At 39.8% G+C, this 26062-nt stretch overlaps 1 protein-coding gene across 4 annotated transcripts in view; it reads left to right on the top strand.

Annotated features, from left to right (window-relative positions):
- Window positions 1-26062, top strand: part of DCDC2 (doublecortin domain containing 2) — an 89306-nt gene that overhangs the window by 24338 nt on the left and 38906 nt on the right. For all 4 annotated transcript variants that reach the window (XM_019544196.1, XM_019544204.1, XM_019544210.1 and 1 more), the window contains 5 exons: window positions 8783-8859; window positions 8971-9102; window positions 13628-13774; window positions 15085-15139; window positions 17179-17368. In XM_019544196.1, coding sequence (XP_019399741.1) covers window positions 8783-8859; window positions 8971-9102; window positions 13628-13774; window positions 15085-15139; window positions 17179-17368 — 601 coding nt within the window. The remainder of the gene's footprint in view (window positions 1-8782; window positions 8860-8970; window positions 9103-13627; window positions 13775-15084; window positions 15140-17178; window positions 17369-26062) is intronic.

The following is a 26062-nucleotide window of genomic DNA, read 5'->3' as shown; positions in this document are numbered from 1 at the left end:
ATGATTACTGTGGTCTAAAAAGAGATCTCAGAAGGTAAGCTGAGTTTGGATTAGTGACTGGATGGGAGTCCTCTGAAAAATGCAAGGTAGTCATTTTACAGAGTTAGTAGGTGGCATTGTTTCTTCTGAATGCATTTATTATTAGGATAAATGGGCCTATTGGAAATAATGTTTTTGTGAATGGAAATAATATTGTTGTGAATAAAATTCATGGAGCTTGTGGGCATTTGAGACACCCTACTGGAGCTAGTCCCTATTGTGTGATACATTTCAATTTGAATAATTGAATGTATCTGACGTATCTAAAATCCTTTTGCAATTTAAATGGGATATAGAACATTTGGACTGTGTCCTAAATATTCAGCAGTCCTGCTATGTGCCACGTAGCAGCACAAGATAGGACTCTACCATGAAACAGGGATTCTTCTCTAGGCAGCTTTTTGTCAGGGGACAGGTGGAAACTGCCTTGCAACAGCCCATTTAAGATGCACAGTTGAGAAAAAATTAGTATACCAATGTCAGATTTTCAGCAGGTGTAAATCAGAGTACTTTCATTGAAGTTAATAGAACTATACTGATTTACAGCTACTGAGAATTTGGCTAATGAAACTGAAAGAATATAAAAGGCATAGGCTCTTTTGGTATTTCAAAATAAGCAGAAATATTCACCACAGACCTGACTTGGATTAATATGTAACTTCATAGCTCAAGGGGGTCAAACAACTCCAGACAGTGTGTCGTCATGGTAGCTCCGACATGGGGAATATGAAGCATGTTAAAGTACTTTTTAATTAAACATAGAATCAGACCTTCAGCTGGTGCAATTTGGCATAGCTCCATTGACTTTTTTCCTACACTGAAGTACATCACCTGAGTTCCTGGCTTCTTATTCATGAATATCTATGTGTATCTAAAGTGTGGTGTTCACCTAGAAAACACACCTCTTCAGATCTATGCCTGGCATAGCTTTGGCTAGACAAAAGTTGGTTAAATTAATATAAAATGGTAACTCTTAAGACTCTGGTCATAGAAAACAGTGTAACAGAAGGTCTGTATAGCCCAATCCTTCTCATGGGGCTGTGAGGCCTTAGGTGTATTTCCATACTGCAGATGGGAGTGTAGTGAAACAAACCCCAAGCTAGCTTTATATGTGCTTTTTGGGATAATTAAATCTACACTAAGGTCCAGGCTTTTGCTTCCAGTATTTGAATACTAGCTTGTTTTAAAGCTAGCTTCGGTATCTCAGCAGACTGCAGCAAACTTCAGGGTTGACACGCCCTGGGAGCAAGTCTGCATTGCCTCTGGATTGCACTATAATGAAGCATGTCATCTACACTGTTTGCATTAAAGGCTGAAATGGCCACCACTTAACTGGCTTAAGTGCTGCCTGTATGTCACCAAGCCCTGTCTTGGGTGTCTATTGACACACTCCATTATAAGGCAGCTACATTTTATATGTGTCTGGGTTTAGTATATGTATATATTGCAGTTCTTCAGAGCAGCACTCCTGAGCATAGTCTGTAAGTGCTAAGGATCTCTTGTGCTACATATTGTGCATTGGGTATGGGAGTGCTGTAGAGAAGCTGTTTGTATGTCTAGCTTGGAGGTGATTTTAAAACACTAGTGTTTTGCACAACTCAGTTGCAGTTCAGGGAGGGTTTACTTCTGTTGTTTAAATTTCCTTTTTTCTCCTACGCCTATGTGATGTATGCGGGACCAGATTTTGCCTCTTTCTTGAGCATGTGCACATTGTAGGTTTGGGTGCAATTTTCTCTTCCCTTTCCCCTTTCAACCAGGGTCAGGCATAATTGCAGTTATGCCCAAAGAGGGCAGAGGTGCTTCCCTTTCCACATTTGCCAACACAAAACAAATTTTTACTGGGGGAGAAGAGAACCCAAAGAGATAATGCAGAAGTCTGTTCCCATTGTATGGTGGGGTATGCCAAAGACCAGCTCTTTCTGTTTCCCATCCTATGCAATACCTATTAGACTGAGGACCAGTTTCAAAGAAGGGCTTAGGTGCAGCAAACAGGACCTAGGTGGGCTTCAGGCACATAAGTCCAAAATTACGGTCCTAACCATCCCTGCTCAGATGATGACTATATTTGCTAGGTGCCTTCCTGCTTGAACTGGAAGTTCTCTAGAAGTTTGCAGTCCTGCAATGCAGGCTCAGAATTACCCCATCCCAGGGAGCAGGCCAGTGTAGTCCCAGTCCACATGGGGGAGCTGAAGGTAAGCCTGGAGGCACATAGTGCAATGGTGGTGGGGTGGGGGAGGTGCCAGTGTGGTGTAGCAGGGGCTTCTGTATGGCATGGGGGCTGCATCACCCTGATGTAGCCCATGGGTTTGCAACCTCTACTGGTGTGGCATGTGGGGTGCTTGGCGCCAAGCCATTTAGAAATTGGACAGCCCCAGGGCATAGCATTTCCTATTGGTTAGTTTTAGGCAGCTCTGTGCTCACAGGGTGATTGGTTTGCTCTCTGGAATTGCTTAATTTGCCCCCTTTGCTGTATAAGGAGCTTCAGCACCTTAGTGAAGGTTACCTGAAAGTCAGGCTTTGGGGCATGTAACTTGGAACATCCAAATGCTTCCTTGGATCTGCTTCTCCACCTGAACCACAGTGTGCAGCACTGCCCATTACTGAATCTCCTGCTATACCTACCACATTTAAATCTTTGCATGGGGTTTGAGTGAGATCTAACTGTGTTCTGCAAACCTTAATATTTTCCACTTTCTGATTTCTGTGGGCTTAACTAGCAAAGGTAACATTGTTTTGCCTTTTGCCTTTAATAGGAGATGCATCTAATTTTAATAAACAGAGCAAAATCAGTGTGGGCTTTTATTTTGTTATTGTTGAGGAATAAAAAAGAAAACTATAATGCTTTTGCCCAAGCTGGCCTGGTCTTGGACTCCTTAAGAATTTGCTCATTTAAGAGTAGTGCTATCTTGTTTTCTAGATAGAGCAAGGAGGGTTGCCAGAAATATGGATAGCTCTTTGTTTAGACTAACCTAAAAGACAGACTTGCAGGCTGATGCCGTGGTGTCTGTCATTGGCAGAAATACAATCCCGTGAATAATAAATGAGCCCTTAACATCTGTCAGGCTGCTTATTTCCTCAGGGGCCTGGAGCTTGAATTGCATACAATAACATGGTGGCCTTCTGCGAGCTTGGATCAAAATTAATGGTTTCATCAGCTTACAGAAACAACTAATTAATTGGACTCACCTGGGAATATCCTGAATGGCTTCTTCTGTATGATTACAGAGCACTTCTTTAACTAGCTGTCCAATGAAATGTGGGATCACTGAAATCCGGGTGCTGCAAATTATATTGAAGAATGTGGTTTTGATAGGGTATTTGAAGTTTGCAGTATATGTTTTGGACACTTATGAACCAAACTCTGGTGCTTGCCTGAAGAAACTTTTACTGAGGTATCCAGAAGTTCTGACTGCCTATCTATTGCAGGAGTAAATCCTAAAAGTGATAAAGTAAATAGCCATTAGATTTGAGCAAGGACACTTTGTGGCTGAGAGCTTTGTTTCACCTCTTCCAACTATACAGTTGGCTTCATAAAAGACACTACCAAAAACCCTAGTTTCAGGGATGTAGTTGTTACCTAATGGAGAGAGAGCACAAGATCATGTGTGGCAGAAACCACTTCCTGGAAGCAGATACACCCCCCAGTTTGATATTTCCTACAATTTGAATTCTGAAATCTGAATTCTAAAATCTGAATACACTGTGCTTAGCTAATATGTCATCATGTAAACAGCATTCATGTTCAAGTGTTATTTTTTAAACTTACAGGCTTTTTTACAGTGCCTGGCAGAATGAAGCCCCATTCATGGTAGCCTGTAGGCACTACTGTAATAAATGTGATAACTTGATTATTGCTAATGGTAATAATAAATCTTTAAGCTTGATGCAGGCAAGGTGAGCCCCCAACTCTTGTTAATGGACAAGGAATTGTCCAGCTTTGTAGTTGGGTTTGTAACCTTAGGGAAAGGTGGCTCACAAAATTGGAAAATGGTTGTGCACACAGTGATTTATGTTTGGAAATAAGGAAAGTAGAGAATAACCAAAAATCTAGAAGAAACAAAGTTTCATAAATACAGTGTAAGGCCTTTTAAATTGTCTGTTGAAAGAGAGCAGTGTTTAAAGAGATGGTTAAACATACTTATTTTAGGGAATAAAGTGCTGCTGGTTTGTTTTATATTACTAGTCAGTAGCAAACCTAGGAGTGGGTGAGTGGGGCACCAATCCCATGTGCCAAGTTAAGTAGGGTGCCAAAATCACTTCCCACCACCACAGAATCCATGCCTTAGCAGCGAGAGCAGCCCTGTGGCCAGGCAGTGCAAAGGGTTTCCACTGGAGCATGCACTCTTGCCACAGCCCTTCCGGGTTTGATCCCACAGTCTTTTCTCAGAAATGGAGGGCCATATAATAGTTCCACCTGCCAGGTGTGCCTCCAGAAGTGTGTGGGGTTGGATCAGGAAAGGCTGCAGGAAGAAGGCATCTCTAGCCACATCCTGGTCAATTACCACTATGTTAAGTTTTTGGACTTCTTTATGAAGGTCAAAAGGAACCTAGGGTGGATTTCATAGATTCATAGATGCTAGGGTCAGAAGGGACCTCAACAGATCATTGAGTCTGACTCCCTGCCTAGGCAGGAAAGTGTGCTGGAGTCAGTTGACCCCAGCCAGATGCCTATCCAGCCTTCTCTTAAAAAGCCTCCCAAGATAGGGGAGAGCACCACCTCCTCTGGAAGCCCATTCCAAATTTTGGCCACCCTTACTGTGAGGAAGATTTTCCTGATATCGAGCCTAAATCTGCTCTCTGTCAGTTTGTGACCATTGTTCCTTGTTACCCCAAGAGGCGCCCTGGTGAACAGAGCATCTCTGATCCCTTTAGTGAAAACAAGAAAGAAAAAGGTTTTATTATACTTCCATATATTCACTTGTACACTGGGCAGCTAATTCTGAAAGGAAATGATTTTGTAATATAAAGCCAAAAGACGTACATGGGAGAATCTGCTGCTGACAGGGCTAGCGTGGCAGTGGGACTGGGGGCTCTGGATTCTATCCTTAGTTCTGTCATTGATGTGGATGACCATGGACAAGGCACTTTCTTTTTCTGTTTCAGTCTCTCCTAACAGTGCCAACATCAGTGAGTAGTTGGGCAAAGGCAACTCTACCCCTTTGGCTCCATTTAATTATACTTCTGAGGCAGCCCAGGATGTAGATTTGTCTGTTTAGACTGGTGACTATGACTATATAACTGATGTTACCACAGCCAGTTGCATCACATGTTTCAAAATGTTCCCCTCTTGCTTCCAGGCTCTGGAGCTCTTTACTGTATTGTTTATACTATCAAATGATCCTTTGACACTGACAAAGTGTCTTCAAAGTGTTCTTATTTGGGATCTCTTTTGTATCCTGGAGAGATAGAAGAGTTCATCCCCAAAGCCTCCTATGACCCGATACCCGATATGCTTGTAGCACTGTAAAGATGGAACTTAACGTATCTGACACCAGAAATGAGTAGTGGGCTCTTACATAACCTGGTGAGCTCCACAAGAGATCTTTTCTCCAAAACTGGGTCTATCTACACGGTGAAATTATTGTGACACAGTAAACTCCAGCACAGTTTACATGTGTTCCCGGAACTGCAGCACATTGAGCTAGGGTGATGCAGAAGCTGGGGTAATGCAGTCCTGTCCCCATCTACATGTGTATTATGGCACAGTGAGTAACTCCACAGCAGGACAATACTTGTATCGGGCAGTACTAGCCTATGGCAAAGTTAATTACTTTACTTTGGCCTAATATCTCTGCATGTGTAGACAGAGATGTTTTACCGCAGAGCTAATTGGGCAAGTCCATAGTAAGCGTCTTGTGCACATGCCCCCACAGTTATAACTATGGTTATATCTATAACTAACAGTTATAAAATGCATCATAGTAACCTGTTATTCTGTTTCCACGTCCAGGCAACAAATAGAAACTCTTCTGAAAGCAAGAATTTTCTTAAGTCCCTGGGCCTGATTCAGATCCCTTTGGTCTTAATGGAAACGCTCCCACTGACTTCGGTGGGGTGTAGATAAACCAAATACACTTGGTTTATGCACAGATTGGGTGGGCTACAAAACAGATCCTAAGAAGAAAATCTTTGCCTCTACCCATGAGCAGAAGTGAAGTGGTAATCCTGAGAAGTTCCAGGGGTCTATCTCTTAGTTTATGCTGCAAGCACTTTGTGGAGCCAAGGCTTCAGTAACTTCCTCAGCCATTCTATGTAGCCCACTGCAGAGCTGTACGACCCGAGTGGTGTGATTTGGCAAATCCCGACAGTGCCACAGTGCTTTGGGTTTCTTCACTGGAGCCATAGCATCCTGCCTGCCTTGGACAGTGTGACCTACTTTTCCTATGGCTTAGACAGTGCACAGTTATTACTCACAACCATGACCAATTTGATTGATTTAATTGGACCGTCTCACAGTAGCAAGTTCTACTTTCAGAAGCATTATCAAGTTCTGCCCCTTAGAGAATACTAGGAGGCATCCCAGACTATAACACATCTCTATTTAGTTTCATTTATAAAGCTTAATAAAATAGATTATAGGCTGTACAAGGCCTGTCATGAATCTACTGTGATTACAATATACATGAATATTTAATACATGGCATATTAATTCATTCCAGCATGCAATATAACCCTTTTTATGATGTAAGTGACTAAAATAGGGCCACAGGTTCTGATTTAAGTGTTTATCTTTTAAGTGTTTTATTTTAAATGGTTAGATATATTATTATTTATTTAATTTCACATATGTATATTATATATCTATTACATCAAAGGCATTAACATTAAATCTATATATCTATACCTATAGATATATGTGTGTGTATGTGTATTTATATCCCTCTGACTTTTGGTGCTCAGTTACTGTAATGCCAGCCCAAAGCACCATCTTACATATATTTTTGCCTCCATATAATATACCTCACTTTGAAATACTGCTAATGGTAAATGTTGACACTCTTACTGTGGGCACTTTTCTGTTATTGTGTAGACATGCCCTTAGTGACTAGTATTCCAGAGACAGGTAGTATTTCAGAGTCCGTGTTGTCTCACAGATTAAAATGGGGAATATTTATTAAACTGACATAACGTTAGCCATTATTGAAGTCTGATATAGATTGAAAGAGTCCAGCATATCAGAGTATTTTTTTTCACACTAGAGATTTTTTTTTAAAACCTTTCTCAGAGGCATTGGATACTGATTACAGCTGGGGATATTGACTAGGGTGTGCTAATGCTCCCCCTGGGTCTTAAAGCCAGAGATTCTTGGCTTAAAGCGTGTTGCTCCCTCTGCTTGGGGTCAGACCAATCGCCATATTTGGGGTCAGGAAGGAATTTTTACCCCATGGTTAGATTGGTATGGACTATGGGGATGTTTACCTTCCACTATAATGGGGGAAATAATCCTCTACCTGGGATCTCTTGATCATGTACTAACACCCTTTTACAGAAGCAGGACATTGGCTGCCATGGTGCCCCTGCTTTACCTGTGGCAGGTTAGGGTATTTATGTCTTGGGTTGTGTCAGGGTTAACTATAGTTTTACTATAGGTTAGATAATGGATTTGTATGGGATGGTTTGGATAGGGATGATCCTGAGTTGGGCAGGGGGTTGGACTAAATGACCTCTTGAAGTCCCTCCTAGACCTACTTCTCTATGATTCTCACTCTATTAGATGTATAAGCTTACTAAATTTATTAATTTACTTTAAAGTATGTTTCTATTTGTGTACTACTTTAACTTTTTTACCCTTTGCTGGCTTAATGCCAATGTCAACATATTTTCCTTTATTTCTAGATATTTATTTGGGATTTAAGCAGTGAATTTGACTGAATGATTTGTGAATTATGGACGAATTAAAATCTTCTTCTAGGTGTGTTTGGGGCAGTGTGAAAGAGTGTTATGATTGCAGTAGCAAGTCCTGTGTAGATAACATTGGATAATTTTATTTTCAAAATTAATGTCAAGGCTCTCTGAAAACAGTATGTATGTATGAGGCAGCCTGTGTGGTTGTTAGCACAGAGAACTGGAACTTGGGTAGTTGCATTCTATTTCTGCCTGTTGCCAACATGCCATTCTTGAGTAAATTGCTTTACTCAAGCTATTTTTCCCATCCATAAATAAGCCTTGTACTTTTCCTGCTTTGTAAAATGTGTTGACAATTTTGAATGTAAAGATCTGTGTAAGAGCAAAATATTAGTTATCAGGGCCTGGAGGTATTTAGGTGTTTTACCAAATGGAAACTTCAAGGTTGACTTTGCAAAACAATAGATATGAATTACAAGAAAATAGCTTTATGAATTTGGAGCTTCGATTTGGGACCCTGGGCCTTGTGTGACTCAGCAGTCATCACTGAAAAATCAGTAGTGGAAACTACAGAGTGCTGAAGTTCAGTTTAGACCCTGTGTCAGGAGTATATTTTAGTGACATAATGCACACTTGAGGAAGGGTGGAAGAAAAAATAAGGTCCTGCTAGAGGTCTAGGTCCCAAACATTATATCCTGACAATTCCTTCAAAACATCCACAGCCAGTATAGTTGGGCCAGTGAAGTACTGATTGCCAGATGGCAGTAGCTTAAAGCTTGTTTAATCTACTTTTGGAAAGATTGGAGTTGGCCAAATAAATAAGTAGAATAAAACAATTTTTAAAATCTGATCTTAATATGAAGGAAAAAGAAATCTTTGTATATCTTTTCTCTTCCAGGTGAAGCCAGTTACGCACAGTAGAATCAATGTGTCTGCACGGTTTCGTAAACCTCTACAGGAGCCATGTACTATTTTGTAAGTTGGCTTTTTCTGTAGGGGATCAACATATTTTTACTGTTTCTATTGTTCTATTTTTTTAAATTTAAGCACAGCTCTAATATATTTAACTTTCCTTTATTTTTCCAGTCTGATTGCTAACGGAGACATCATAAATCCAGCAGTACGTCTCTTCATCCCAAGGAAAACACTGACTCAGTGGGAACATGTTCTTGAGATGGTTACAGAAAAAATAACTCTCAGAAGTGGAGCTGTGCACAGGTATGGGGAAGCTGTAAGCTTGTAATACAAACTTTAGGCATTGACATACGTTTATGCCTCTGTAAACAGAGGTGATTGTTATCTGAAGGGTTTTTTTCCTATGGGAAATTTAAATTCTGGCATTTCTAAAGCAAGGAAACAAAATGTTCTTAACTAGAACAAAATGGCAACATTTTGAACTTTCCCGCAAAATGAAAATTCTAAAAAATGTAAATTCAGGACCATCAAAATATTTTATTTTAAATGTTTCCATTAATTTTGTTTAAACTTTTATCTCCTATTAAATGTCATGCATTTTATTCATTAGCTTGACACTATCTGTAACCATAACACATGACTAAAATTAGGAATGAATGTCAGGCAGATTCAAACTGAAATGAATTAACACAAAAAGTCAAGGTAAAACATTTTGGCATTGTCCAAATGAAACAATTTGACCCTTTTCCAGGTAGCACCTGTCCAGTCCCTTTATCTCCAGGCCTGTGTTTCTGATGTCATTGTCAAACCCAAAGTTTTGCTCACAAAATTCTTGGAACACCTAAGATTAAATATACAACTAAATAAGCATATGTGCACCTATAAATATATATGACTGCTTTCTGGGTCAGATTTTCAGCTGGTATAAATGGATGTAAATCCAGTCACTTCAGTGTAGTGACATCTGGTGAGAATATTACTCTTTATTTCCATCTAAACCATGAGAGCTTCCCTCTCATGTCTGGATACAATTCTTTGCTTTAACAAGGAAACAAATAAGTAGGTTATCTATTAGTAGGTACTGTACCTACTAACTAAATTAGTAGATGTAGTAGATATAGTAGTATAATGATAGGTGGGTGAGAAGGCATGATCCCTGAGTGCTGCCCAGGGTGTGGGGTGCCTCACCCTTCTGTCCCCTGTCTCCCCATTGCACCCTGCACCATCCAGGCAGCAGCTCTGGCAGTGGGGAGGGCTGAGCAGCAGTGATGGGGTTAGCAGTGCCTGGGTGATGGCACAAAGTGTGAGGGCACCAGCTGATAGAAACAGGGTACTACAGGAGGTGGAGTTGTCAGAGCAGGGTTTTTGCCCATGAAAATCAGTGTTTAACACCCATTTTGACATCTCCCCCCATAGCAGAGGACATTTGGCCACTGTCTCTGCACCTTGCCTAGTGACTGTCTAGATTGTAGGGCTGGGAAGTTATGCCTCTGGTAGGGTATAAACTGCGACTAAGACTGTAGTTGAAGAATTTCCAGCAGTGTTTTATGTTAGTCATTCTCTTTTTTTAGATATGATAAAAAAAATGTGCACAGCATATTTGAATCAGTCAGTGTTCCCCTCCTCTGGTTTCCTATTAACCTAGTTTTCATATCCTGCTCCTTAAAATGGTAGGAATATATATTAAATAAGCTAGTAAAGTGATTGTTGTTCTTTAATAAGTCACAGATTAATTGCTATGGATTATGGTAACTGTGTTATCATTAGGTGGAAGGTCCTGTGAGCTCACTGATGCTGGGAAGATATAACTTCTCATTATACAAGGAGTGAGAGAATTACGAGAAACACAGTGCATGCTCGGTGTTTTCGTTTTCCACATCATTAACAGCCTAGCTGCCAACATTTTTAAAGCTTCATTGGTGACATTTTTTATGCCACTGATTCTTTCCACCAAGTACCACTGGTATGGGAACAGTTGCAGGAAATATGGGATAAGAGGGAAGACGGGAAATAAAGTGTCAGGAAATAACGGGTGCCAGGTCCCTGATAGATATGTTGCACATGAGTATTGGAGGCCCGGAAGTTTGAGGTTAGATGGTGGTTAGGAGGTATGCCTTGGGTTGATGACATAGAAATTGTGTAGGCAAAGGGATGGGAGATGAGAGAATTGCAGGTGAAGCAGGCAGGTGTGTGGACAAGGCTGCAGATGGGGATTCTGGGCCATGGGTGACTGGTGCCTCCTGAGCCTGGCGGGGGGGGCACCAGATTGCCAATGGGTGGTGGGGTGGGTTTCCCTAGCGGCTGATCATTGACTGGGGGTGGGGGAGTCCCCCAGGAGCCCATTGCTGACTGGGGGCAGGGGTCCCCCAGTGGCCCATCACTGAGCCAGTGGCAAAACCAGAAGTGCACTTCTGGTGGCACTTCCAGTTTCACAGCTGGAGCTTCCAGGGGGTGCATGGCCTATTTCAGGGGATGCACGGGCACCCATCTGCCCCCCTTATGCATCACCAATGTTCTGAGGCTTTGCCCCCACACCTTGCATCACTGCCACAGTCTGCCAGCTTCTGCTTCCTCTGATCCTGTCTTCCTTTTTCTGGCTGTGGCATGGGAGGGCAGGTAGAGCAGAACATCTCCCTGTGGCCCAAGGAAAAGATGGCAGGGGGGTTCATGAAAATCATGGTGAGCTGTGGGTAGATGTGACTGAGTGGGTGGCTTGAAGGCTGCAGAGGCATAAATGGTACACAACCTATGTGCAGCTTGTCAGGTCTGTAATATAGATATTATATTGAAGTGAAACATTACCAGGTATTTAAAGTAAAAACAATGACAAACAGGCATTTAATGATAAAACTCTGTGTGTGTATGTACACATGTACACATGCATGCATGCATGCACACACAACGTTTTATTGTGCAATGCCTATTTGTCATTGTTTTTACTTTTAAATACCTGATTATGTTTAACTCTGTTACTTCCATTATTATTCTTATTGAGAAGAACATAGCTGGAGGCAACTGAATATTTCATGATAAATCTTTTGGGTGTTTCATTAGGAAGAAAGCATTAAATGAAACAACAAACATGACGTTTAAAGCACAAAAACACATGAAGTAAAATTCACATACATATCACCTATGGCAGAATTCATCTCCTAAGCTAGATTGATTTGCCTCAGTTATTCAGGCTTCTTCAAGCAGTGTGTGGTCAAGCAAAGCATGATGAAATAAATTCAGAAATGGGTTCCTTATTGATTTTAGACACCCATGTCTTTGTGAGCCTGCTCAAGCATTAATGGCCTTCAGCTGGTACTCATAGCTTATGAGTGGCAGTCAAGTTTTTTGCTGACATTTCTGTGAAATGTTTGGACTAAAAAATGCCCTGCTCAGTACACGTGATAATAGAGGAAGAACCATTAAGCTGACTTACTGGATGTGCAAGGTAGCAGCAAAGTGATTAATATTTTGGAAAGCTATGAGTGTGTGTGTGTGTCTAATATAAAATATAAAAAACTAAGAGCAAATAATCTGGTTATGTTAACTCACAATCTTCTATACCTAGAATTTTGAGGAACTTCCAAATCTCAGGAAGCAGAGGAGCATAATGGATTACAAAAATGTGATAGGAGTGTAGTTTATACAAGTTGTGTGTTTGTCTGATTTCGTGCAAGGTTAAAGTGGGTACCTGACCTCAGAAACACAGAAAATGCAGTCATCAAATGATTTTTCTTCATTCATACTGATTTATAGAAAATTAATGTAAAATGCTGAGAATTGTCTGAAAAAGAAACATTTTGTCTCTCATAAAATACAGAACATTACAGCTTTGTGAAGATCTCTCTTCATGCTCTTATAATTTGGAAAAAGCTTACTGGGATGTTAAATTTAATATTTGCTTCTGTATCATCACCTGTTTGTTGAGTTTATGAATAACATGCATATTTAAGGTACCTCTAGAAGGTTTATCAAATACACAAATTTTAATGTTAAATTTAACTATGCAGACATACTTCTGCTTTTGAGTTCTGGAATACGTTGCACAGGATAGAATGATTTCCTCCTTCCCCACACCACACACTTTAATTATGATCTTTCTTTATAAGATCATAGTCTTAGAAATGAGGTGGCTGGAACAAAGAGAAATAAAAATCACCAAGCAAGAGAATATTCTTCCTTCAGCTTCAGTAAATATTAGTGCAGTAACTTGTTACTTTATCTGCAGCGACTATTAACTTAGAGATCTCTCTAGTGTGACACACATATCCATTTTGGTATTTACTTGCTCTATACATGCTACACTTTACTATAACTTAGAAATGATTTGGCAAAATTACAGCAGTAATCCAAAGTATTTTGTATCAGTAAGTGTGCTATGCTCATATTATTAATTATTTTCACCTATGAAATGAATTGACTATAAATTCTAAATTTGAGGACTTTGATGGGTTTTTTCTTCCCATATGGCTAAATGGGAGGGAAGTCCCAGCCAGATGTGAGGATAAGGAAAAAGAAATCCCAGAATGCAATGGATCAATTCCAAATTAGATTTCCGTGTTTTCAAGGAATTGAACTTTTTCTGACATTCTTCCCTGGTGGTGGTTTGTTTTTTTTTTTGTTTTTTGTTTTGTTTTTTGATTTGTGCCAAACTGGTAGTTGTGTGACAGCCTCTCTAGCTTTGCATTTTAAAATCTGGTAAAACTCTGGCCAGAATAGATAAAATCATTATTTCTTTAAGGGTATAGGTTATACTGGCTTTTTCATGTGGTTAGCAAATCTAATTGGATATTAGAATAATAAATATATTCATGCTTTTAATACTAATATTTTTCAGGCTTTATACTTTAGATGGAAAACTGGTTCAGAGTGGGTCAGATTTGGAGAATGGGCAATTTTACATTGCAGTGGGCAGAGACAAGTTTAAGAAGTTGCCTTATGGTGATCTACTCTTTAGCAAGTCTACCATCAGAAGACCGCAAGGGTAAGCTCACATTGTGTACATAAATTGTGTTTGGGTTTGCATCATTGTGCTTACAAACCATGGCCAATAAAGTACAAAACCCTACTTCCAGGCACACACAATGGAGCATGGATTCAGACTATTACTGGTATTTATAATTTTGAAGAAACCTAATGGTCAAAATCAATCAGAAAGAAAAGGAGAAAAATAATATTAACAGAGAGAAAGAAAGGTGAGAACAATGGACAGATTTTTTCCCATAAGCATGCCATTGAAACTGAAGATTGTCTACCACAAAAAAAAAAAAAAAATACTAGGGGAAGGATTTTTTGCTCCTTTAGCCTGGCCTTCCCCCATCAGGATCCCACTTTTTTTGCATACCTTTATGAACTTCTGTGGAGCTACGCTAATTTACAACCATTTAATGTCCACTTTATTTTTATATCTTGTTTGAGCATATGCTCTTTTAAAAAGGTGTTGTAAACCAGCCTCTGACCTTGGTGTGAAGCAAGAACTTCCTTAGTGGCATCCAATGTCTTCCCTTGATTACCTGTGCAGAGAGGAAAGGGAGCTGAGCCTATGTGTTCAACAGGAGCTAGGCAATGCCTCTGCAATGTTACAAACACTACTGGGCATGTTACTTATCACTTACTATAAGTCATCCCATTGATTTCAAATGGATAGTGCACGGTAGTAAATTCTATAGTGGTAGTAGGTATGGGCAGGATTAACTCATAATGGCATACAGCATAAGGATCTAAAAGTTGGAGTGGTCCCTTACATTTTTTGAAAAAAAAATGTTGTCCCCAAATCATCTTACATTTTTTCTCTAGCATAAATTGGGAATAGTTCCTTTAAAACCAATGGAATCATGTAAGTTAGGAACCAATGTTAGATCAGAACTTGTCCTATAGTTTTACAAATTAGCTAGCATGCAATACATATTGATTTAGCAGATGATTTGTAGAGTGCATGTAACTCAAAGTGAAAAGTGTTTGCAAAAAATAATGGAAAGATGAAAAGCTCTTTTGGAAGTAGTGGGAATGTGCAGATTATACCAGCTGTGAGGCTCTTCTGCCTATTAAGTAAAGGATACTATCCTCAAGTTTTTTCAGTATATGAAGCATGGAAATGTAATTTATATCAGCAAATGATTAAACTTTTATGTTGGTGACATTTCTTAGTAAAACAATGCAGTAGAAAAATTAATAAATGGTGTTTCCGTAATTTAAGACAACAGACCATTGTTTTATATCTGAAAACATATATGCACATTTAGTATCTATGACACAGATACTATTCAGAGTCCTAAGATATCTTTTTTTCTACAGATCCAAAGCCTCTTCACTGCCTCCTATTGCAGGATCCCGAAAATCTAAAGGGAGTGTGAGTATCATATGTCATAATAAGGTTCTTAATTTCAAGAGATGGAAAATCATTGTCCTTTGAGTTTCAGTTAAACCTGAGGAAAGAAAGCCCACAGCCACCTGGTGGTATGTTTATTACTGTCTGAAGAATATAAAGCTATTTACAGGACTAGTTACACAAAAAGTAATTGAAGAAAATACTGTTGCTGGAATAATTTCTTGATTCTGTACAACACCTTGCAGAACACTTCTGAAACACAAACAAAGACCAGATGCTCATTTTGAGATGTTTCTTTGAAGCCTGTTGAATAATCCTTGCATGTTTGGACACTTGATATGTACTTGATTCAATGCCCACTGGAGACAGAAAGTGGGAGTCTTCCCACAGACTTAAATGGACTTTGTATCAGTCTCTAAAAGCATTGCCTGTCCCATGTTCCCAGTGTTCTGGAAAATAATTACAGATGAGTCCAGTTCCCTACCATTTTGCACTCTATATAGACATTTACACCATAAACATTTTATGGCTGTTTTCTCACTTTGTCATACTATTACTTGCCTGAACTTCTGGCAGGGTTACTATTTATGGTGAAATAAGTATGTTAATTATGTGATAAGTATAACCTCTTCCAGGGGACTTGAGCACATTGGAGGAGTCGCCAGATTAGGCCTTGTTAAGTGAGGCACCTAATGTTGAGGCAAGCAACAATTATAGGTTGAAGCAGTAATAGGATTGGGCCCAAGGTACTTATAAATCAATTATTTGATGATATGGTCCATGTACCAGAATTAGACTGATTAGTCTAATTCATTGGGTGTTCCATTTCCTGTTTTTCATCAAACTTAAGGGGTTTCATCTGACCTCCTGGGAGTTTTCAGATAAATAGCTGATGGCTCTGCAATAACTTCAGCCAATACCTTGAATACTCTTGGGTGACTCTTCTCAGACCCTGCTGGTTCGCTGACATCTAACTAATCTAAATAACCTCCGAATTATTTTTTCCCTATTTTAGACTGAGTACCTACTTCCCTGACCTTGATCTTAATTGTATTTCTCATTGGTTAGTTGCTTTTATTTCAGCCAGTGCTGAGTGAGTGCAATATGGGTATAAAGTCATACCATATCACTATAGCTGTATTTTGTTTGCTCTGCCCTGACTCTAGACAGGCATAAAGTTACAGAACAGTAATAATTAATTCCACAGTCTAAAAATATAAACCTAGTACTCTTATTTTCCCCATACCACTTCTGACAGCCAAAATATACTAGCTGCCTCCATTATTATTATCATCCTCATCACTGTCATTGTCAATGGCATCATCACTACTATGTATCACTACCTCATTCAGTTTGAATTCAATAAAAGATGAAAAGATCAATATAAAATAAAATTTCCTTTTTTTATTCATATAAATTTCTAAAATTCTAGCATCTGCTTTTCATAAGTCCTATTTAACTATCACAAGTCTGAAAAATAGAAGCAAGAAGATGACATCCAGTACTGGTATGTGCAAAAAAAAGAATTAATCTCTTATGCTGTTTTACCTTATTGGAAGAAGTAATACAAGCAAGTTTCAACTCCCGCCTGCCCCCACCCCCCCAATTTAACTATGCATGGTGGGAATTTAAAATCATGTAAACAGATAGGAATATAAACTTATCATATTTATCATCTAGGGCAACATTTTCAGCTGGCATAGGTTAGTGAAGTTCCACTGGTTTCAGCCTGGAATCTATACTCTGTATTGCTATTGCTTGTTGGTTCAGGGCTCTCTAATGTGAATTTGAGAAATTGTAGTCATTAAAACAAAAGGACTGAACTATGACTATACTCTCTGTCTTCATTAAACAAAAATAATATCTATTTTTCTGAGCCATTGATAACTAGATGGCAAGATTGCTTTATTTAAAATGCCATCTAAAAATCCTGGTAGTAACTTAATATACCTGCTTCTGTGCTTTGATGCCTGTTAATACTGAAACTTAGGCAGTTTACTGTGAAACTTAAGAAAAATTGCCCTGTATTTACCTAAGAAAACTATGAACCTTATTCTTAGGGGAATGATCGACAATCTAAATCTACTGTTGGATCCAGCGACACAGGAGAGATGGTGTCATCACCTCAGCCTCCAAAAAGAAAAGAAAAGAAAACACAGAACCAAGAGGAGAGCCATTCTTCTAAGAAAAACACAAAAGTGAAACAAAATGTAAGAGTAGCGACCTCAACTTATGCTCTCCAAGACAATGGTAAGTACTTGGGTGAAGTGTATCATACTGTAGCCACCTGAATGCAAAGGGCCAAACTGATCATGGATACACCAGTGAAAATTTGGATAGCACAATGGCGTGACACGTGGCCTTGTGCTGTTAAGTGAATTTGACTGTGACATTAATATACAAATCAAATTTTGAGTTACAATTGGCAGGTACATTCACAGCCTTAGCTCAATTTATAAAAGAAAGAAGAAGCTGGAATACGCTATACTTAACTTATAGCGTGTAACCTTTTATCTTTTGTGCTTTTGGTACAAACAAAAAAAAAACAAACGCTGCCAAAACCTATTTTCTCTATTCTGTATTGCAAGCAAAAAGGAACATCACGTTCTCCCAGAGGATATGATAGTAGCCACCTGATGCAACACAATGACTAGATCCTCTAGAAGTAAAACAAATGCAAAACTCCAGTTAGTCAATAGTAGCAGGGACAAATCACTTTTGGACTTACTCAAGGCAGCTTCTGATTTCCTTCCTTGCTATGCCTTGGCAGCAATTCAGGAAATGAATAATAAATGTTCTCTCTGAGAAATTGTTTTCTTTTTATTATTCTGTGAGATGTTTCTATGCCTAGAAGAATATCCTCTTTATAAAGGTATGTTGCTGAATTGTTAGGCTTGCTATTTTTTCTTATCAGTAATAGTTCCAGAATGCTTAACAGACCAAATAATATCTGTCAGCAATGATAAATTACACTTTTTCACAGCTTTTGACATTCCATACACTGTCTTTTAAATGTACCATAATACTCAGCATACTGGATTCAGTGGTGCTTTTTGTATATCTGCACTTGTATAGGATTATGATTTATAAACTGTACTTTATGATTGAAGAGTAGATTTGAATATTGGCATTTAGAAATCAATTAACTCCTTTACTGTGAATCACTTCGTAATATAATCAGTGTTCCCTCTAAGCTGCATGCATGCATGGCTGCGCACAATAAAAAATCATGCCACGCAATAACTTTTTAATACTGTGTGCATAGTGGCATACTGACAGGAGGTTGGGGAGGGGGCGCAATAGGAGGCCATGGCCCCCTGGGCACCAGCCGGGGGGGGGATGCCCAGTGCTGTAGCAAGGGGGCACCAATGCTCCCCCCACTGCTGCCTTCTCGTCTGGCCGCTTGCCACCCGCCCCAACCTGGCCACAGGCTGCTGCAAGAGGTGCGGAGGGGCGGGCACACTGAGATACCCGCTCACTCCCAGCCAGGATTGCTTATGGATCACTAAACCTTAGAGGGAACATTGAATATAACCACGTCTTTCATAGTATGTCTGTAGAATTGTTGGTTTATTTTAGTTTTGAATTGGATGCCCTTGGATTATATTGCTGATATTAATATAGCTGGGCATAATTATGGGTGGTGCTCAAACTATGGTTCCTTCTATCTTAACTAATTATCTTATTATAGTGAAAGTAAGTGACAGTTCTGTTCTTCTTTTCCTTTTGAGACCATGACTATCCATTTACATAGCTTCCGTTTAAAATGATCTCAGTAGATCCCCATCTTATCAGGGTTTCTCTGGCAAGTGTTTTTCTTTTTTCTTGTGTGGGCTTTGCTGTCCATGTTTAAAGCCTCAAGGCTTTCTATTTAAAAGCAAGAAAGAGGGGGACTGCAAGTTCTTGATCTTAGAGGGGCCTTGGGGTTAGTATCTCAGGATCCTCTAACTCAAAGTCACCAAATCAGTCACCAACAACCAAGAAAAAAAAATCTGTCCACCACACAAGTTGTGGAGGGGTGCTTTGAGTCCACTGAAGGGTGCCTCACATCCAGAAAGGTTAACAACTGCTGTTTTAGAGAACAGGAGATAAGCAGAGAAATCATAGCTGGGTCATTGTCTTTCCATATCAGGTGTTGCTGTTTTTCTATGACTGTTGGGAGTCCCTTAAGTGCTCCAGGCAGCTGACTTCCTGCTGTTTCCACTTTGAATTTCCCCATCTGCTGAATTTTGCACAAATCAAAGAACTGAAGCTCCACCACACTGGTCCTAGCTGAAGGAGGCAAGGGATCTGCTCTGTTTCCCTCTCTGCTCTACTTTCTTTAACCTCTCATATGGCAAGAAAGATCCAGGTGTGAAGACAGAAAAGGCTCAGGCTTTTTGGTGACAGGGATGTGGGAGGATGGAGATGTGCACTTCCCTGCAGCTGCTCAGGGAAACTGGAATCTACAAACTGAGCACAGGGAGCTGAGGAGGAGGAATCCAGGTGGTTAGCTCTGTGGTTGGGTGGTAGTGAAGGAAAATATGCTGTCCCTATGATTAACCTTTTGATCATGGTGCCCCTGCCAGATGGCTTTCCGGGCTCTTTCCTGACTGGGCAGAGACTACAGGGCACTTTGCGATGGTATAGTGGGCTTTAGAATGGTTTGTGGTCACAAACAACCTGTGGAGTGTACAATTCATGAGAAACATTTATAGGTACAAGTGACTTGCCAGCACTTTTCCAAATACAACTGATTCTGATTTCTTTTTTTCATGCTGAAGCTAAAGCTCAGATATTTAATTAAGAAATAATGACTTAATACATATTTTGATGAGACTATATAACTTGTTGGACCAAGGTGTCATTCAGCATTTAAATTTGAAGTCTTTCTAGTAATTGCTGTTGCTGTGACTTGGCTCAATACCATGAGATATTCAACACTGAAAAGATAATACAGCAGTGTTAACAAAGCAAACAATGTGTAGGGTCCCCATCCTGAAATCCCTGCACCCCAGTCAATTCCCACTGGCCCTCTTGGGTGGATCCTAGGACTGTCAAAACTATTCTTCTTGGTAGTGATCCAGGGAAAAAGGATACCATCCTCTACTAAGTCTTTGGGTGAGGAGCATTCAGAAGTGGCTGCATGGACTTTCAGTTCGTTTCACTGAATGCTCTGATGCTTCTTCAGCCAGATCATATGAAAACAGTTTGGGAAGTAGCTTCATGATAATTCTCCTCACAAGATTGTCACCTCTTGTATTTTAATGAAGGATGCATGCTTATTCCGTTTGATGGCCCATCATTCCCATCTTTCAGTTAAGCATAATCATTCTCTTTAGCTTTAGAAGACTCGAGCTAAATTTCATGTGTACCAGATTGTGATGTAGTCAAATCTTTTTCCCCCACTATGTTACTTGGTACTTTGCCCCATCCTTGAACTTTTCAGCTGTAAAGAGCAAAAAAGTAGAATGTTGTCATTTCTAGATGTTAAGAGCCATCACTGACAGTAGATATAGCTGCTAATTATGATCCCAGACATATCATTCTGAGTAGCTGGTGGCAGGTACTTTTCTGGTCAGGAGATTTGTACTGTTAACTTTCAGAAAGTAGTACTTTTGTGATGGCCTTTTTCTAAATAAATAGTTTCCCTCTGCTCTGTGATGTCACTTGGACATTATACAGGACACTGAAGGGATTTTCCTCCTTTTGTGCTTTATACTTCCTCTGACTATAGTAGACATGAAACTGCCTAAATGACAGCTTTGAACACTTATATTTTTCTCTTGTCCACAGAATAGATACAGCAATGGCTGCAGTAACACAAGTTTTATTTCCTCACCTTACCAATGTGTTTTAAAATGTGCCTGGGTGAGCCTGTCTCTCTAAAAGACAGAGTAGTTCATACTGCATGCCTATGGATTTCCTAGATTCTCTGATGTGTAATAAGCTGCCAATTGTTTGTTGAACCCTTCTTATTTAGGAAGAGCTGATCTTGTTGGGGAAACATTTGAGGATTCTGCTGAGACTCTGGGGCAGGTGCCTCATCTCAGTTGTGGGCTAGATAGTCTTAAGATTAGCAGCAGCTGCAGAAGAAGAAGCAACTGTTGTTAGGGAGAAAACTACAACCAGACTTTATGGTGAATTTTTGACCCTCTGCTGTGTGTGTCTTGTTTCAAAGCAGGTGTAAAAAGGTATCTGGTCACATGCAGGTTTCAGAGGATGCTTCAGTGTCATCCAACAAAAAATAAAGAAAATATTTTCTTCATAACGCACAGAATCACGCTAGATGAGAATCTGTCAGCACCTAGAGATGATTAACTATACTACTGCAGCATAAATAAGCACTAGTGCATATGTTTAATTTAGTCTTGGTACTTCATTTTGCTTCAGGATGTCTGAATAAATCCAAGTGCTGCTTGCATGCACTGATGATACAAAGATGGAGTATTAAAATATATTTTTGATAAATTAGAGTGATTGAATTAATCTGCCATGGTCATTTCAATCTGTTTTTAATTGTAAGTAGCAGAAAGCAAATATTCACTTGTAATCAGATTTAAAAAGGAATGTTTTCATATGTTCAACATCAGTTTTTCTTGAACATAAGAGTAACTTCCATGGATATAGGAATTCCTTGGATTTATGGATACATTTGTTTGGATTTGCCTTGTATTTGAACATCTTTATTTCTTACCAGAGGTGGGAAATCAGCTTTAAAAAAAACAAACCATTCATGTGATGTAAATAAGTCTAGACTTTATTTATGTGTAGCTTACTGGTAGAAGGAGGCATAAAAACACTAATTGTCCTGGTTTTATACACACATTTGTTTTATATATGCACATCTGTTGAGTGATAACACATTATTCTAGTCTAACACTATATGCCATGTGATGTGCAAAGTCCCTTGCCATGTGATTGGTCTCTTTTCAAGGAAACAAATGACAAAACCTGAAAGCTTGCTAAGAAATTTTTTTCCAATTATTTTAAGTTGGTCTAATAAAAGATATCGGATTCACCCGAAGAATTTTGTCTGCCTATGTCCTTAGACCAACACAGCTACAACCTACACCCCTGTAATACTGTTCTTTAGAAATTCAAATGTGCTAAGAAATAAAAGTTTCTTCAAGTAAACTATAGCAGACTCTTAAACTGTTCTCACACACATTTTCCCTACTATTCATTTGCGTATGTAATTCAGGCACATATTATGGCAATTACATGGAAACAAAGTGTAAGATTAGATAGTTTTCATCATAGCAGAATTGCAGCAGTAGTCAACTAGGCTAGGTTAACTAATACATTCATCAATATATTAATAATATACAGGGAAGAAGTGATGTTATAGAATATTTAGGTGCTAAAGTTATTTGTGTTAGTCTTCTCCAAACAAGTTAGTGAGGATCTTCAGAAGAATGGCCAACATAAGTCAGCAGCACAGGAATGGGCACCACAGGACCAGTGAACAAGCTAGAAAACAGAGGAGTTTGAGTGGGAGAGAGCAGGAAGCTGTGATTATCTGGGGAGAGGGTTTGTGGGTGCTGGTGAGTGGGAAAGCCTGCCTGGATTGGACTTGGTGGTATAGCTTCAGTTTGGGAGTCATTTTGCAAGGTTGTTTGGAAGAATGTACAGAGGAGATCTCTCAGCTGTTAAGCCCAGCCTCTGACTGAGCTGAGCACAGTATGAACAAGGAGGTCAGTCTTCCCTAAGTAGACAGGCTAGGCTTGCCAGAAGTCAGTGACACAGAACAAGTGAATAGGCCAGCAGATAGGGCAGTTTGAATGGGCATCACCCCTCTTCTGAACCTGTGGCTGTACAGCTGGAGAACAAGTATGAAGCCTTGGCATTGGATAAGAAGTAGCCCACTCCAGTGGCAAGAGAGGCCAAGCCATGCTTGCCTAGGGGTGACAAGGATCATAATAAAGAAGGGACCTTGTATTTAGAAGAGACCTTAAAAGATCATCTAGTCCACCCTGCTGCTAAAGCCAGGATCATCCCTAACCAGACCATCCCAGGCAAGTGCCTGTCCAATCTGTTCCTGAAAATGTCCACTACTTGTCTGGATAGCATGTTCCAATGCTTGACTACCCTCATAGTCAGAAAGTTCCTCATAATATTCAGGCTAAATTTCCTCTGCTGTAGCTTAAGGCCACTGCTCCTAGTTCAGGCCTCTGTGGCCACAGAGAAAAAGCCCGTCTCCATCTTCTCTATAATCACCTTTCAGGTATTTGAAGACTGCTATCAAAACCTCTCTCAAGTCTTCCCTTCAGGTTAAATAATCCTTCCTCTTTCAACCTTTTCTCATAAAACTTGCTTCTCAGGCAACTAATAATTTCTGTAGTTCTGTGCTGGACTTTCTTCAATATGACCATATCTCTTCCCAGCTATCGATCTGCTTGGAGTAGCACATCAGGGTCAAAGAAGCCAAAGTCCTGCTGGCAACACCGCCTGTGCAGTCACATGTTGATCTCTAGGATGCATGTCTTCCTAGATGGGCCTTTACCCTTGACAAAAAGGATCAATGAAAATACCATTTGGGCCCCCATTCCCTTTACCCTTGTGCCCAGAACCATGTAGTCACTTTTGATCTGGTCAAGGTCAACCTTGGCAGTATCATTAGTGCTCACATGGATGAGGAGCCAGATGAATCTTGGCGTTCTTTCCATGACTTTTCAGATGCGGAATCCTGGTAGGTAGCAGGCCTCTCAAGCTAATAGATCAGGCTGGCCTCTGTGCCCCACAGGGGGAAATCTCCAGCCAGCACCACCCATTGCTTCCTCTTGGCAGCAATGGTCTCAATCCTTTGTGTACAACTACAGACTGAGAAATGCCTTGCTAGGCCGCAGTACTGCAGAGAAGAACCTGGGGGTTATAGTAGACCATAATTTGAATATGAGCCAACAGTGTGTTCTTGTTGCCAAAAAAGCCAACAGCATACTGAGTTGTATTTTAACAGGAGGGTTACTTGCAAATCAAGGGAAGTGATTCTTCTGCTCTATTCAGCATTTCTCAAATGGAGTAAAGGGTCTAGTTGTAGACAGTTTGGAAGGTTGTGGACAATGCAACCCTTTTGAGCAAGGGACTGGATTGGAAAACCTCATGGGGTGCCTTCCAGCTCTACTTTCCTATGATCCTATGTTTAAGATGGAATTTTAAAGTTGATAAATGCAAAGTAATGCTGATTGGCAGGGAAAAAATGAATTGCTCGTATCTTTTATAATGTTCTGAATTAGCTGTATCGGCTTAGGAAAGTTATCTTGGCATCACTGTCACCAGTTTATTGGAAGCCTTCTCTCACTGTGTGACAGATCAGTGGTCAGATCAGTCAATATGATATTAGGATGCACAAGGAGAAGTGTGGGGAACAATCTGAAAAAATATTGTATTATACAAATCAGTGGTATAACCTCACGTGGGATTCTCTGTGGGATGCTGGCTATCCCAGATCAGAAAGAAGATTGCTGATGTAGAAATGTTCAAAGGAGGGGAAAAAATAGCAGGGGACTGGGATAGGGGAGAAAAACATATGAACAGAGTAAAACAACAGGATTGCCTAGAAAAGAGAAGACAGGGAAAAAAAAAACAAATGGTAGTGAGCAGATAGATCAGGCAATTCTGTTCTCCTTGTCTCAGACCACAAGGAAAAGAGGATTGCCAATCAAATAAAGATAGGGAGTTCAAATGTGATTTAAAAAAGAAATACTTTCTATGTATAAACTGTATAACTAGATGGTGGAACACATTGCTACAGGATGGTAGCTAAACCAAGAGATTAACAAGATTCAAAGAAGATATCTAAAATATCCAGTATTAGTAATAGTAACCTGTGTGGGAAGTGCTTCAGAACTCATGATTTGAGGCAAAATCCAATTTCTGACTATTGGGGATTAGACTGAAATTCAGACAGGGTGCAGATTGTCCCAAGTCTTTCTCCGGTGAGGTTTTTACCACTTTTTAGATACCCAGTACTGACCACCGTCAGACCTAGGATGTTGGTCAAGATAAGCCATGGGCTTGTTCCAGCCTGGCAATTCCTATAGTCCTGTTTATACATTGATGTCCTAAACAAATATAGACTTTTATTTCAAAATAGATTTAATTGGGGATTTTAAGCTGCAGGGGGTGACATACTCATTTCTTTGTCAGCAAAAATGTAACAGTTTTCAAATGGCTGAGACAAAAGTGAATTCAGTTCCTTTTTTCCTAAGATCTCTAAAATTAGGCTTTTACTGCCTGCAGAGTAATAGCTTTCTTTTTTGCTATGTGAATGGAGTATTGGTCTAGTTTGCCAGAGAGAGATTTTTTCCTAATGCCTTTTTGTGCTTTTCATGCTGTGAAGCAGCTGATAGGTGTTCTCATGAAAGGTAAATTGTAGGAAATTCATATTTATAGGGATTCTGGCAGTAATCCTGGACAAGTTACATTTAAGTGTAGCATGCATTTATTAGTGAAGAATACTGGTAAATCGATAGTGTCTTTGGGGTTGGAATTGGGTACTGAAATGAAAAATAGCCTTTTTCCCCCTCCTTTTAACTTGCCTCAAGTCAGTTATTTAACTTGTATTAATCTCCAGAGGTATTGCTACCAGAGTGGGAATTATAAATCAGTTTGAACATGTCATGAATCTCTAAATTTTATAAACGTGTATTTAGTCTCTTAGAGACAAAATGGGAATATTTTCTTTTCATAGATTCATAGATTGTTAGGGGCTGGAAAAGACCTCACAGATCATCAGGTCCAGTCCCACAACTCTAAGCAGGAAGACGACTGGGGTCAAGTGACCCCAGTGAGGTGACTGTCCAGTCTGCTCTTGAAAACCTCCAGGGTAGGTGACTGCACCACCTCTGGAGGGAGTTTATTCCACAGTCTGGGCACCCTGACTGTGAAGGAGTTTTTCCTGGTATTAAGCCTGAAGTGGCCTTCCAGGTGTTTGTGTTCATTGGTCCCGGTCTTCCTCGGGTG

This window comes from Crocodylus porosus, unplaced genomic scaffold (genome assembly GCF_001723895.1).
Source record: "Crocodylus porosus isolate Cpor-Errol unplaced genomic scaffold, CroPor_comp1, whole genome shotgun sequence".
Lineage (NCBI taxonomy): Eukaryota > Metazoa > Chordata > Crocodylia > Crocodylidae > Crocodylus > Crocodylus porosus.
Note: the sequence above shows the minus strand (reverse complement) of the source record. Positions and strands in the feature narration are given on the sequence as shown.